The sequence below is a fragment of the Heteronotia binoei genome, chromosome 9 (assembly GCF_032191835.1).
Source record: "Heteronotia binoei isolate CCM8104 ecotype False Entrance Well chromosome 9, APGP_CSIRO_Hbin_v1, whole genome shotgun sequence".
Taxonomy (NCBI): domain Eukaryota; kingdom Metazoa; phylum Chordata; class Lepidosauria; order Squamata; family Gekkonidae; genus Heteronotia; species Heteronotia binoei.
In genome coordinates, this window is record NC_083231.1 from 35,970,668 (window position 1) to 35,983,896 (window position 13,229).

Here is a 13,229-nt window from a genome sequence, read left to right on the forward strand (position 1 = left end):
CAGGTAAGCCAGAGACACAGTGACCGGCCCAAGATCACCCAGCATGTTTCATGGTACAGTGAGAATTTGAACTGGGGTCTCCCAGATCCTAGTATGACATGCTGCTAATCATTACATTATAGTTTTTAAGATGCGTACTTCACAGTCGACTCAAACGCTTACAAAGAGTCAGTCTTCAGCATTGTAAACTACAGGATCAATAGAGGTTTGCAACCAAACTTTTGGCTCATTGTTTCTAATTATAGGAAATGACACCTGTCTACAACACTGAGGGCTCTGCAACCCACAAACCTCCTTAGCTTACAGCACAGTCCTCTGCTCCCTGGTCACAACCCACAAACCTCCTTAGCTTAGAGCACAGTCCTCTGCTCCCTGGTCACAAATAGTTTCCTTCTGTATCTCTCCTCACAGAACTAACATTTCTTGGAAACAGAGATTAATGCTCACCAATTATATACACAATGCATTGCAACTATCTAAGCACTCCACATTTAGGGCTGTTTGAGGATGCATTATTATAGTCAATCTGGGTTAAGTTTATAGCACATTCTAATTCCCCTGCTTCAAGGCATCAGCACTTCCCCTCCTCTCCTTGAATCTTCTGTGGGGAAAGTTACAGCACCCTAGAATTTAACATATCAAATTCTGTACCTGGGAAGTGAGTGCTGTGCAGAAGGCAAGTATGCATCATTAGCATGATAAGCAATGCAAACCTCTCAATCTTCTGCTCTTGTGACAAAGTATTTTAATTTTCATTTCTAAAAATTCTTTATAAAAGCTGAGCACAGTATTTCTAAAGCACAGAGCCCCAAATTTGGAAGACTAGGCAATGCAACCTATTTCCCAGCATGTCCACACAAAGTATATATCACCACTCTGTACTTTTTTGCAAATAAAGGCACTTTGTCAGTGTCAGATGTTACAAATTTTGATTGAAATAATTAAACTAATTAATTGGAATGACATTTTTTTTGTCCATCATGCTTGGTCTACCATGTACCAAACCTTTAATGGCATAACAATCACAAATGAGAATACACAGAAAGTAAGAAGTTTAAACGTTGGAGATAAACAAACAGAGATTACATATGCATTCATACATGGTCAGATTTAAACATGCTTGTTTTAGCAAGTAACTGCTCAACGGGAAGCTTAGTGCAATAGGAATGAGACTGTATTCTTGTCAATGATGCTACAGATAAACTATTATATGTACCAAGATCCTTAATTCTTAAGGATCCCTGGTTGGTTCCAGATTTGTACAAGTCACATCCTATCGCACTGCCTATCCCATTGAATGTACTGACCTTGTCTGTCCACCAGCAAGAAAGAAATACTCTACTCAGGGGTGTCAAACTCATTTGTTATGAGTGCTGGATCTGACATAAATTAGACCTTGTCGGGCTGGGCCATGTGTGTCATAAAATAAAATGCCAAATAGCAGAGATATAAACTTTATAAAGGACATAAACACAATTAAAGGTTTTTTTAAATGCTTAAAACATTAGCACTCATTGGTCTTAGAGGTGCTTTCCTTGTATCTCTCCTGTGTGATCCAGGCAACTAGGCCAAGGAAGCTCTGGCTCTTTCCTTCCTTCTCTCCCCAGGGGACTAGGAGGAGGGAGGATCCTCAGCCAAAGCAAGGAAAAAAGGCTTGGCTCAGTAGCTCTGCTATGCAATTGAGAGAGCCTGCCAAAACAAGCTGTGATGCAGAAGGAAACAAAAGAGAGGGAGAAGGAAGCAAATGACAGCCAGTTGCTTGGGGGCCAGATAGGAGCCCTTTGGCGGCCTGATTTGGCCCCTGGGTCACATGTTTGACACCCCTGCTCTACATGATGCAAAAAAAATAAAGAATCCCCCCAATGTCAGAAGCTGAGGAAGAGCCAGGAACACCTATCACCATCAAGACTGCTGCTCTTTCAACTGGAACCAGCCCTCTTACTAAAGCACAGCATACATTTTCAGACTGTTTGGTAAAGGCCACGCAAACTGGCCTCTGATAGTTTCAAGGCTATCACGTTTTTATCCCCCTCAAAGGAGCTCAGAGGGGTTCTCCTCATCTCCATTTTATCCTCACAAAAATCCTGTGAGGTAAGTTAAGATAAAAGTGGCCCAAAGTCATGGAGTGAAAATTTGAATCTAGCTCTTCCCAGTCCAAGTTTAGCACTCGGCCCATTAAACTACACTGGCATTATGTTTTTAGTTTTTTAATATTACCAAACCTGTTGTCTGCAAATCTGCAATTATCTACTCCAACTATATAGCATCTTATAAAATTGAAGCAAAATCTATGAGTAGCAAATGAGGCATATATGCTTGCCTATGATGAAACTGTCTCCCTCTTTTCGTGTTTACAACATCTACCGTACTTCGGCCATAACAGTACATGATGCAATTGTATAAAAAGACATTCTAGTTCCAGTTGTACCTCTTCAAAAGCACGAGGAGTTCTCATCCTTGTATGCTAAACACCCCTTAGAACAGATCTAATATGTGGAGTAATTGCTTCTCATACAATAACTAGGAGTCGCTCACCTTCTTTCAAAGCTTTATCCATGTTATGAGAAATGATCACTCTTCTAGATGGGACAGGTTCATGTGCACTTCCAGATAAAAAATTCTGAAAGAAAATATGCACACACAGTTAAGAGATGGAGGAAAGATGCATATAAGAAGTGTTTAATCACTCACTCTGCCTTTCACAGTTAGCCACATTATTATAAATAGAAATTTTGTGACAAAGCAGAGCTGCCAAGTTTTGCTAAGCAGGACGATCTTTCCATTTACAAACTTGATCAACCATTTGAAGCACAGGCACAATATAGAATTAGAAATTTATATACATTTAAAATTATTTCACATTCACGTAGACATATAAAGCCAATTTTTGAACAACCATTTGTGGAAGGGAACTGTCTTTTATTATTTCACAGCCACGAGACAAGATGCCACCCAAAATTTGGTGACATCATTAGAGTTAACATTCAGCATTTCTGTCACCAATAAAAAGGAAAAATACATGCTCAATAAACGTACACTGGGAAAGATATTCAGTATTTCAGGAAAGCGACTGAAATGCCTATGTATCCCCACCGTCTTATCTTGTTTCACAGAGAGAACAACCTGTGCTCTATGTACATTCAACAGATTTTTAAACACTTTTCACTACATTCTGGGAGAGACAGAAGAGAAGCACTAGAGACCTATGAGCTTCAGGAATTATAAATGCTGCCAATGTATTTCAGACTTCTGTGAGACTTGGGTTTGCTCTACACATTGGACAAGACATGACCTGAGTAATTTTGGGAATTTGAGGGTAATATGAATGAGGGACTGGGCCTCTTGCTCAATTTGGCAATTAAAAAGAAAATGAAGATACGTTGACCCTCAACACTTCCACAGGCAGGAACAGGTTAGATCCAGCATCCCACAGATGCAAGAATAACAGGTCTTTCCTATGTCTTCCTCGCTCCTGCATCCATTTCCAATTCCAAGGAAGTTTATTTCTGGGTCTCAGAATCGCTGAGCTGATGCAAAAGCAGAATAGGTGATGTCATCCCCTTCCCCTCTACAGCCTCCTGACCTGTGTGGCTATAACTTCATGAGTGTCCCGTGACCCAGGAACAAAACTTCCCCTGATTGGAAATGGCTGCTGAGGAACATTGGGAAGATCCATGACTGACACCATCTACTGATGGATCACTAGATAAACTATGTCACAAAATAACTAGGGATGTACATCTGACACCACTCTGCTACGATGACCCTCCCAATTAACATTTTTATTGAACTTTCTTTAACCATGATACAACGGTACTATAACCTTGAAAGTTACAGAACAGAGGATTTAGTATAGTAACAGGTATGCATGTCTAATGTATAGAATTTAATCATTAAAATTTGGGGTATTTTGTGTAAACAGTAGGGTGAAAATAATTTTGAATTGCTTAACTTAGCTTAAAATCTACCTAGAAAATAGTAAAGTTTATGATGACCCTCCCCCTTACAAATATGGTATAAACTGCTAATTTTATCACATTCATAGTGCATTTGCATCATCTTTTTCACCTTTATACTTTGGAGAACTATGACTGGTCGTCAGACATCCAGCACAAGAAGTTAATGTCTGACATGCACATAATCATTCCACACTCTTGATATTTTCAGCGTTGAGAAAAATAAAAAACCTATCAATAATTTCTAAAACATGGGGGAAAGCACTCATAGGCAGCCAAAACTTCTGGACTGTCCACAAATCAGTTTTTCAACTTCAATGTACAGCTACAGGTCAACAATTCTGTTATGCATGCACCAATATCAAATTACTCTGATGTGCTTAATTTTCAATATTAAGAAAATTAATATTCTTTAGATTTGGGGGATGGAACCTGGGGCAAGATAGAGAGCTGCTCTTTCAGAAGCTCAAATCCAAAGCACATTTGGGCATAAAGAACCAGTTGCATGGTTCCATGAACACCAGCCTTTCTTGACAACCTGGTTAATGTCAGTTTCAGATGGACAGCAGTCTGCAGTCACAGAACAAGATTTCAGCCCATTATTAGCACCATAAGGACAAACAAATCTTTCCAGGGTACAAGCTTTCATGAATCAAAGCTCACTTTGTTCTGCTTAAAGACAAGGGATGTTGATCTCAACAACTTGGTAGCTGAAGCGTGTGTTAATCTTGTGATGTAAAACAATATTTTCCAGATCACTTAAGAAATTAAACACATCTTCCCTAGAGGGGGAAAAAAACCTAGAAAAGTTCATCAGGGAAGGATTTAAGCAACAAAAAACTAATTGTTGCCATATTTTTAATACTGAAAAAGACTCAGCATGAAGCTCTGGCTGCAAGTACCGCTCTTATATTTTACAAATAATAGACTTCCAGCAAAAATTGATGTTTCAGATTTCATAAAAATAACTGGCAAATAGTCAACACCTTCAAGCACATTAAAAATTCAATTAGCACTCCCTGATACACTTTACAAGAGCCCCGTGGCGCAGAGTGTTAAAGCTGCAGTAATGCAGTCCTAAACTCTGCTCACGACCTGAGTTCAATCCCTGGTGGAAGCTGGGTTTTCAGATAGCCAGCTCAAGGTTGACTCAGCCTTCCATCCTTCCGAGATCGGTAAAATGAGTACCCAGCTTGCTGAAGGGGGAAGCGTAGATGACTGAGGAAGGCAATGGCAAACCACCCCGTAAAAAGTCTGCCATGAAAACGTTGTGAAAGCAACGTCACCTCAGAGTCGGAAACGACTGGTGTTTGCACAGGGGACCTTTCCTTTTCCTGATACACTTTACACTTTTAATGTCATCAGGGTGATTAAAATAGTGCCAGAAGGGTAGATTTGTTCACTTTCACTACATTTTTAGAGGTTTATTGAAGTCTAATCCATAAATGGCAGTCAGGAGGTAAAAGATTTTACTGAAGTTGGTGGTGGGTTTTTTCACCACTTATTAATGACACATATGTATGGAGGAGGCAAGCAGGTTAGTAACTTCTATGGGTTTATTTATAAAACTGGTCTAATCTATTTCAACAGCAACATGCAGTGAACCATAAAATTGTAGTTATTTTAAATTAATCTGGCTATAAAGGTGCAGCTTTATAGACTATACAGAAGACAAATTGATATAAGAACATAAGAGAAGCCATGTTGGATCAGGCCAACGGCCCATCCAGTCCAACACTCTGTGTCACACAGTGGCAAAAATTTTTATATATACACACACACTGTGGCTAATAGCCACTGATGGACCTCTGCTCCATATTTTTATCTAAACCCCTCTTGAAGGTGGCTATACTTGTGGCCACCACCACCTCCTGTGGCAGTGAATTCCACATGTTAATCACCCTTTGGGTGAAGATGTACTTCCTTTTATCCGTTTTAACCTGTCTGCTCAGCAATTTCATTGAATGCCCACAAGTTCTTGTATTGTGAGAAAGGGAGAAAAGTACTTCTTTCTCTACTTTCTCCATCCCATGAATTATCTTGTAAACCTCTATCATGTCACCCCGCAGTCGATGTTTCTCCAAGCTAAAGAGCCCCAAGCGTTTCAACCTTTCTTCATAGGGAAAGTGCTCCAGCCCTTTAATCATTCTAGTTGCCCTTTTCTGGACTTTCTCCAATGCTATAATATCCTTTTTGAGGTGTGGCGACCAGAACTGCACAAAAGTCTCTGGGGGTATCAGCTTTGATGGCGTCCAAGATCAAAGCTGCCTGTGAAATGGAGGCCTTGAGAACAGACATTTGCATTGGTTCCAAGACTTTAATGGTATGTTTTTTTGGGACAGTAGAGTTTATTTTTGCTTGTGATCCTCTCACTGTTATGCCTTAACTAGAATATTAAGACAACATAATCCACATCCTCGCCAAGTGACCAACTACACTCTCCAGGGCTTTTTTTGTAGCATATTAGGCCACACACCCCTGATGTAGCCAAGAGCTTACAGGGCTCTTAGTACAGGGCCTACTGTAAGCTCCAGGAGGACTGGCTACATCAGGGGTGTGTGGCCTAATATGCAAAGGAGTTCCTGCTACAAAAATAGTCCTGTAGACAAAGATAAATTGGGTTTTTCAAAGAAGCACAAAAATGCCTTGAAAAGTCAGGCTGTTTTTAATGTCAGTTATCAAATGGCAATATAATATTTTCCAGGCTCCCATGACATTTATCGATGTAATCCTAAACAGAAATGTACACCCTTCTGAGCCAATTGTTTCCAGCGGACTTAGATGGGTGTTTACACAGTTTATGATAACACTGTATGTTAAATAGCTAAAGTGCCCTGAGATACAATAGAATGATGCATGGGGGAGGAAAAGAGAATAAATACAAACATAATACCCCGATCAAGCAAGAAGATAGCATCAGGTTACTAAACCAGGTTACTAAAAGAGCTAGCAGCTATAGAAGAACTAACAGCTGATAATTTAATTCCTCTGGCTGATCTTTCATTACCAGAATAGAGAACATTATTCAAAGTTTATGTTTTTACAAGTAATCAGGAAATTATCCCCATCGGACAATAATATCTACTGGAAACAGCCAAACTATAAGAAAGCATTCATTTCTCAGAAAGGGGAGCCATGATTTATGCTGGCATTTCATACAAAGTTGGGAAGAATCAGATAATTGCTCAGTAGGTTTTACTTTAGAAGGGTATAGTTCTGCTCAGGATTGCACTATAAAGTAACTGAGGCTAGTGTTCAAGAGTGCTTATATTTTTCTTCTTTTCCAGACTGCTACATAAAAATGTGGTGCTGGCCCCTAAAAAAAGTGATTCTTAGTGTTTTAGTGCACTGCCTCAAGCACATATACAGGGTTCCTAATAGAAACCAGCAGAAACACATTTCTTGTTAATAGCATTAACCAGAAGAGGAGGGGAGAGAAATCAAATTACATGCCTGGCCCAGATGCAAATTTAGCATAAATTAATTTTGACTGATATACAAGGTGAAGAGCGTATTAAAATAGGCCTGTGGCTACCTAGTTCAATGACCCAATCATAGTGACCAGGCAGAAAAAAAGCAGCTACCAGAAAGCAGGGAAGCTTTGTCCACTGCCTTTTAGTTACTATTGCCTGAGGCAAATTAGCCTCATACATTCAAGTCCTGTTTACAGATGGCTCTGAAGATACTGACAGTTCTCATTTTTCCATAGTAAAAAATTGTGCTGGTTGTAAATTCTCTAAAATGCACATAGTGCACCAATGATGAAAATACATGTTCCTCTTTAGGCCCATGGGCAACACATGGAATCCCTAACAAAAATATATATACTGTCATTATCACCATCATCATATATGACGAGGAACAGATTAGGCGCAAGTTTTCTACAGAAAAGTTACTCATCTCTCCATTGAGAAGACACATAGAAAAACTGTTCTCTATGAAACCAATTTAAGCTTGCTTTTTAAATGAAATGTGTACATGGATAGTTTTCAACAGATTCTGATATGCTGAAGCATGCACAAGCTATATTGATTTCAAAATAATCATAGGATCACAGAGTTGAAAGGGGCCTCCAGGTTCATCTAGTCCAGCATTCCCCAACCTTTTTGGCACCAAGGACCGGTTGAAGACAATTTTTCCATGGACCGGGGTAAAGGGAATGGTTTCAGGATGATACAATTGTGCACTTTATTTCTATTATTACATTGCAAAATATAATGAAATAATTATTCAACTCACAGCCCAGCTGCTAACAGACCATGGCCCGGTACGGGTCCGTGGCCCAGGGGTTGGGCGTTCTAGTCCAACCCTCTGCACAATGCAGAAAACTCACAAATACTCCCACATACCCTGTCATGAGCCCTGAGGAGGGGGATCTGGAAGGGTTAACAGATCAGGAAGAACGGTCTTCCAGCGCCTCAGCTGAAGAAGCAACAGCTGGCCCATCAATCACTCTCCCCACATTCCAGGCACCAGCACTGGCTGTTGACAATCAGTCTCCAAGCTCCTCCCATCTCAAGAATGCAGAGCCGTCTTCAGAAAAGATTCTCAGAACGCAGGCATGAGGTGTGTCAATCCTTCTGATCTCTTAGCCCCGAATTCTAGGAGAATTATGGCCACCCAGGGAGCAGGCTGATTGAGGCTCCCATATAACTCACACCCGGGACTTGGCAACCTTGTGGAAGCAACAAGTCAATTCCCTGGCTTGCATCCATGCTCCTTCCTGATTCCAGTTCCTGACCGGTTTGAACTCCTTGGTACCCTGACACCTGACTTTGGACACTGACTTCTGCTTCTGGTTTGCGATTTTGCTGTGGTGACTCGGCTCCTGTTTGATTTCCCGAGCTTTGACCTCAGACCGGCTTTGGACTCCTGCACCCTGAGAACGTGACACACTCCTGCGCCCTGAGAACGTGACACACCCTCAATGATTCCTGTTCCATGCCAAGAAGATGGCAAAAAACCTCCAGGATCCCTGGTCAAACTGGGCTGGAGAAAAATGGCTTCTTGAGCCCAAAATAATTGTTTTGGCCATCTGCTCTTGAAATAGTTGCATTTTGGAACTATACAGCCTAAGGGGAAAAATAACAGTTTGTGCACTTAAAGACTAAACGACAATCCAAAGTACACTTAATCAATAGTTTAATCCTGATCATCTGAATTTCCTTCCAAATACAAAACTTCAGCACTGAGATGACAGAATAATCAAAGGTGAGGGGGTCACCAGGGTCATTTTTTAAGGCATAATTTGCTTCTCCATGGAAGATTGGGGCCAAAGGCCACTTAGAGAAAGACATTTGTCAAAGGAATGACCACATGCTGTTTGTCAAGGCCCACAAATGCTGATTAAAATGTATCTCTGTTCAACAAGCAATGTACTCACTGTAGAAATCTCAGTACTGACCCTTACTCGTCCTGACAGTACAGAAGAAACTGGGGGTCCTCTGCTGTTTCTGACCCAGTGCTCATGGATGCAATAGTAGAACTGTGGCTGTGCCTGATCCACACCACTTCAAACAGCACACAGGATTCACACACAAGAATATTCTGCATATTGAAAAGTAGACACTGTGAATTTTGCAGTGTAAAGAAATCCTTTGACACTTTGAATCCTGCAGGCAAAACAGCAGGAACAGCTGCATCATCACTGCACTGGCAAGTATATACAACCTCCTACACCTACAGGTAACAGAAGGCCGGAGGGAGAGGGAATGACACCAGGCCAAGCTAACTACACACACGCATCCACCCTCTATTTTGAGTAGACAGGGCTCCCCCCTTCATTTAGTCTTTTGTTTATACTAGGTAAAGAAGAGATCTAATCTGGATCAGTTGAGGTTACTTTCTAAAAAGAGAAATGCCCAGACTCAAGTTTACCTAAGCAATACATATGACCTAGTACCCTAACCGTGGCTACCATGAGCCCCCAAATGAGCCTCCCCCAAGGTCCTCCCCATATCACCTAAACCCAGCCTGAATATCATTAGAAGCAAAACAAAACGATACAGCTTGTCCAGCTCCGTAAGTCCTAAGAGTGACTGCGATCTCTGGGGTTTTGTGCCTCTCTCTCTCTCTGTCCGCAGCGCTATCCCCAACCCCATATATATGCACTAAAGCTCACTCTGCACTTGTCCGGAGGCACCCCTTCGGGACAAACCGGCAAGAGTGGGAGGCGGCGGCTAAGAGTTCAGTTCAGTGACTCCCTGGCAAAGAACACAGTCCAGCCGCCAAGGGTCTCTCTGCAAGGAGCACTTAAATGAGAGGAATGAGACCGACGAGGAGCAGTTGCGCCAAAGACAAGCGGGTGCGCGCAGCTGGGGCACTTTCTTACCGCGGCGGCTTGCAGCAGCGGGTCGGCCTTGTCCTTCCCAGGATAGCGGCAGCTCCAGGCGGCTGGGAAATCCGGCGGCGGCCGGAGCCTGCCTCGCCTGTGGCCGAGCAGAGCCAGGAGGGTGCCGAGAAAGAAGGAGCCGGCGGCGCAGCCCAAGTAGAAGAGAAGCCGGAGCAGGAGCAGCACCAAGCACCGCTGCCCTCCCGCCGCCTCTGCATCCGCGTCGGGCCGGCCCAGGTGGAAGAGGGACCCCGCCAGCAGCAGCAGTCCCAGGCCGGTGGCAGCCAGCATAGAGCGGGACAAGCAGCGCTCCGGCGTCTCGTCCTCCTCCTCCTCGTCGTCGCCGCCCTCGGCCGCGGTTGCTGGGACGCTGCTGCTGCTGCTGCTGCAGGACTCGCGGCCGGGACTTTGCGCTCCTGGAGAGCCGGAGCCCGCGGCGGAGCTCGCTGACTCGAGCTGGCCGCTGCTGCTGGAGCTGGAGCTGTTAGCGGCGTCTGCATCGAGGAACATGCTGCTCCTCCAGCCAGCGGCGGGAACAAGCGCATCTCCCGCCCCGGAGGCCCCCTCGCAAGGTCGCGTCTCTCCCCACGACAGGCGTCGGCGTCGGCTTCTTGCTTAAGGCGCCACAACCACAGAGGCGGCCGGCCGGGCTCATGCCCAGGATCCGCCAAGGAAGCGGCGACCACCCTCCTCCTTCTCCTGGTCACTTGCCTCTGCTACGGAGCCCTGGCCGCCTGCACTGCCAATACAAGCGGCTGCTAGTTCATTGCATCGCGCCCGGGAGCCGTAGGAGGCCCCGCGGAGCCTGCTTCCGTGCGGCAAGGGGAGGAGGAACCGCCTGAATGGGTGCTGCTGGGAACCTAGCCATGTGCGCTCAGCTGGGCAAGGCGGGGCCAGGCACGTCAAGGCAGCACCCTCCCCCGGTTGGTTCTAAGGGCAATCTTAGCATTAGATGGTTTGCTACTGAGTCGCCGGGATTTTGTTTCTGCAAAGAATCCCTTCTAGTGCTGCTCTAACGCTTTTCTGGGAGTAAGCCACACTGAACGACAATGGAACGTTTCTGGGTAGACTTGCTTGGGATTGCTTCCTTTCCAAATCTAGAAGCAGTAGTAGTCCAGGCAATAGGAGCCGGGCTTGGCCTCTTTATTTGGAATCTTATATCTAGAGTCTTGGGGGGGAGGTTGGGGGGGTGTTACTCACTGGCACCTGGGGGGGTCTCTCCCAAGTCCTGAGGGGGGGGGATCTGTGGCACCCTTTTTAAAGCACTTCCTATTCCTGGCTTTTCTCCCCACTGAGGAAGACCCAAAGTGGTTTATAATATCGTTCTCCTCTAGTCCCCTCCTCCATTTTATCCTCACAATAACACCCCTGTGAGGTACAGCAAAGTCTGAGTCCAGTGGCACCTTTAAGTTCAACAAAATTCCATTCAAGGTATAAGCTTTTGTGTGCAAGGACACTTCTTCAGATACAGTGACATTTCCTCAACTATTACATATGGGTACAGAGGGGGGTGGGTAGCTGAAGTACCTAGCTGTGAAGTAAGTTAGTGACTGGCCCCAGATCACCAAGCAAGCTTCCAGTGAAGAAGAAGAACATGATATTGGATTTATATCCCGCCCTTCACTCTGAAGAGTCTCAGAGCGGCTCACAATCTCCTTTACCTTCATCCCCCACAACAGACACCCTGTGAGGTGGGTGGGGCTGGAGAGGGCTCTCACAGCCGCTGCCCTTTCAAGGACAACCTCTGCCAGAGCTATGGCTGACCCAAGGCCATTCCAGCAAGTGCAAGTGGAAGAGTGGGGAATCAAACCCGGTTCTCCCACACTTAACCACTACACCAAAGAGTCCACACACTTAACCACTACACCAAACTGGCTCTCCATGGGATCAGCATGGGGATTTGAACCTGGGTCTCCAGCATAGGAAAATAGGTTAGCTGCTATGTGAGACAGGATGCTAGATCATATAGATCACTAGTCTGATCCTGAGGGCATCTCATTATTCACAATAATAAAAATAGTATTTCCAGTAGGGAAGTAGTGTATTGTACCCATGTTATGTACTGACCACTATGTGCTCTGAAAAAGTGAGTTGTGGTTCACACAGGTTTACTCCACGGTAAGTTTATTAAGACTCTGTTGTTGAATCTACAGGTGTCTGCACGCTGCCAAAGGCATTCAGCTATCCTGCTAGAGATGGCTAGGTCGGGGGCGGCCAAAGAGTGGCTTCGGAGCCACATGTGGCTTTTGCACGCATATTGTGTGGTTCTCAAAGCCCCCAACGCTCCATTGGCCAGCTTGGGGAAAGCATTTGTCTCTTTAAATCACTTATCCAAGCCAGCCAGCAGCTTGGAAAATGCATTTAAAGTTAAAGCTGCTTTCTTTCCACCTCCCTCTATTTCTCTTCCTCCCTCCCTCCTTTGTGACTCTCAAACATCTGACATTAATGTCTGGTAGCTCTCAAAATCTGATGTTTATTCTTTGTGGCTCTTACTTTAAGCATGTTTGGCCACCCCTGGGCTAGGTGAAGATAGGCCACTTTTTGCCTTCAACAGTTACAGGGGATGCAGCTCCAAAAGCCAGTTACGCTCCAGTGTAAAATGGAATTGCTGCACAAGCCTAAACAAATTTAACTCTGAGGGTTAACCATATTAAGTTCATGGCACTTGCAACCATCCTGTGCACGTTTTCTCAGAATTTAACTCTTAGCTAAGGATGCATAAAGTGCCACATAAGTCTCTTGTGCTTTGGACTGTAGCTCTAATTGTGCCCTAATTTCTGTACTTCTTATTGGAAAAAGAATTAAAAAGAAAGTGGAGGAATTCAGAAACAGTCTGCTTTACATTACCTAATAACATTCAGAATTCTGCTGTGCAGGCAGCCTTCAGGCCTTATTTTGCCAACCGAAACTTTTAATTATCTCAGCCAAGAAAGAAAAAAAAC

At 44.0% G+C, this 13,229-nt stretch overlaps 1 protein-coding gene across 2 annotated transcripts in view; it reads right to left on the reverse strand.

Annotated features, from left to right (window-relative positions):
* Positions 1-11,060, reverse strand: part of SNX25 (sorting nexin 25) — a 55,840-nt gene extending 44,780 nt beyond the window's left edge. For both annotated transcript variants that reach the window (XM_060246464.1, XM_060246465.1), the window contains exons 1-2: positions 10,288-11,060; positions 2,536-2,620 (exon numbers count right to left, since the gene is read on the reverse strand). In XM_060246464.1, coding sequence (XP_060102447.1) covers positions 2,536-2,620; positions 10,288-10,797 — 595 coding nt within the window. In that variant the 5' untranslated portion in view covers positions 10,798-11,060. The remainder of the gene's footprint in view (positions 1-2,535; positions 2,621-10,287) is intronic.
* Positions 11,061-13,229: the final 2,169 nt, after the last annotated feature.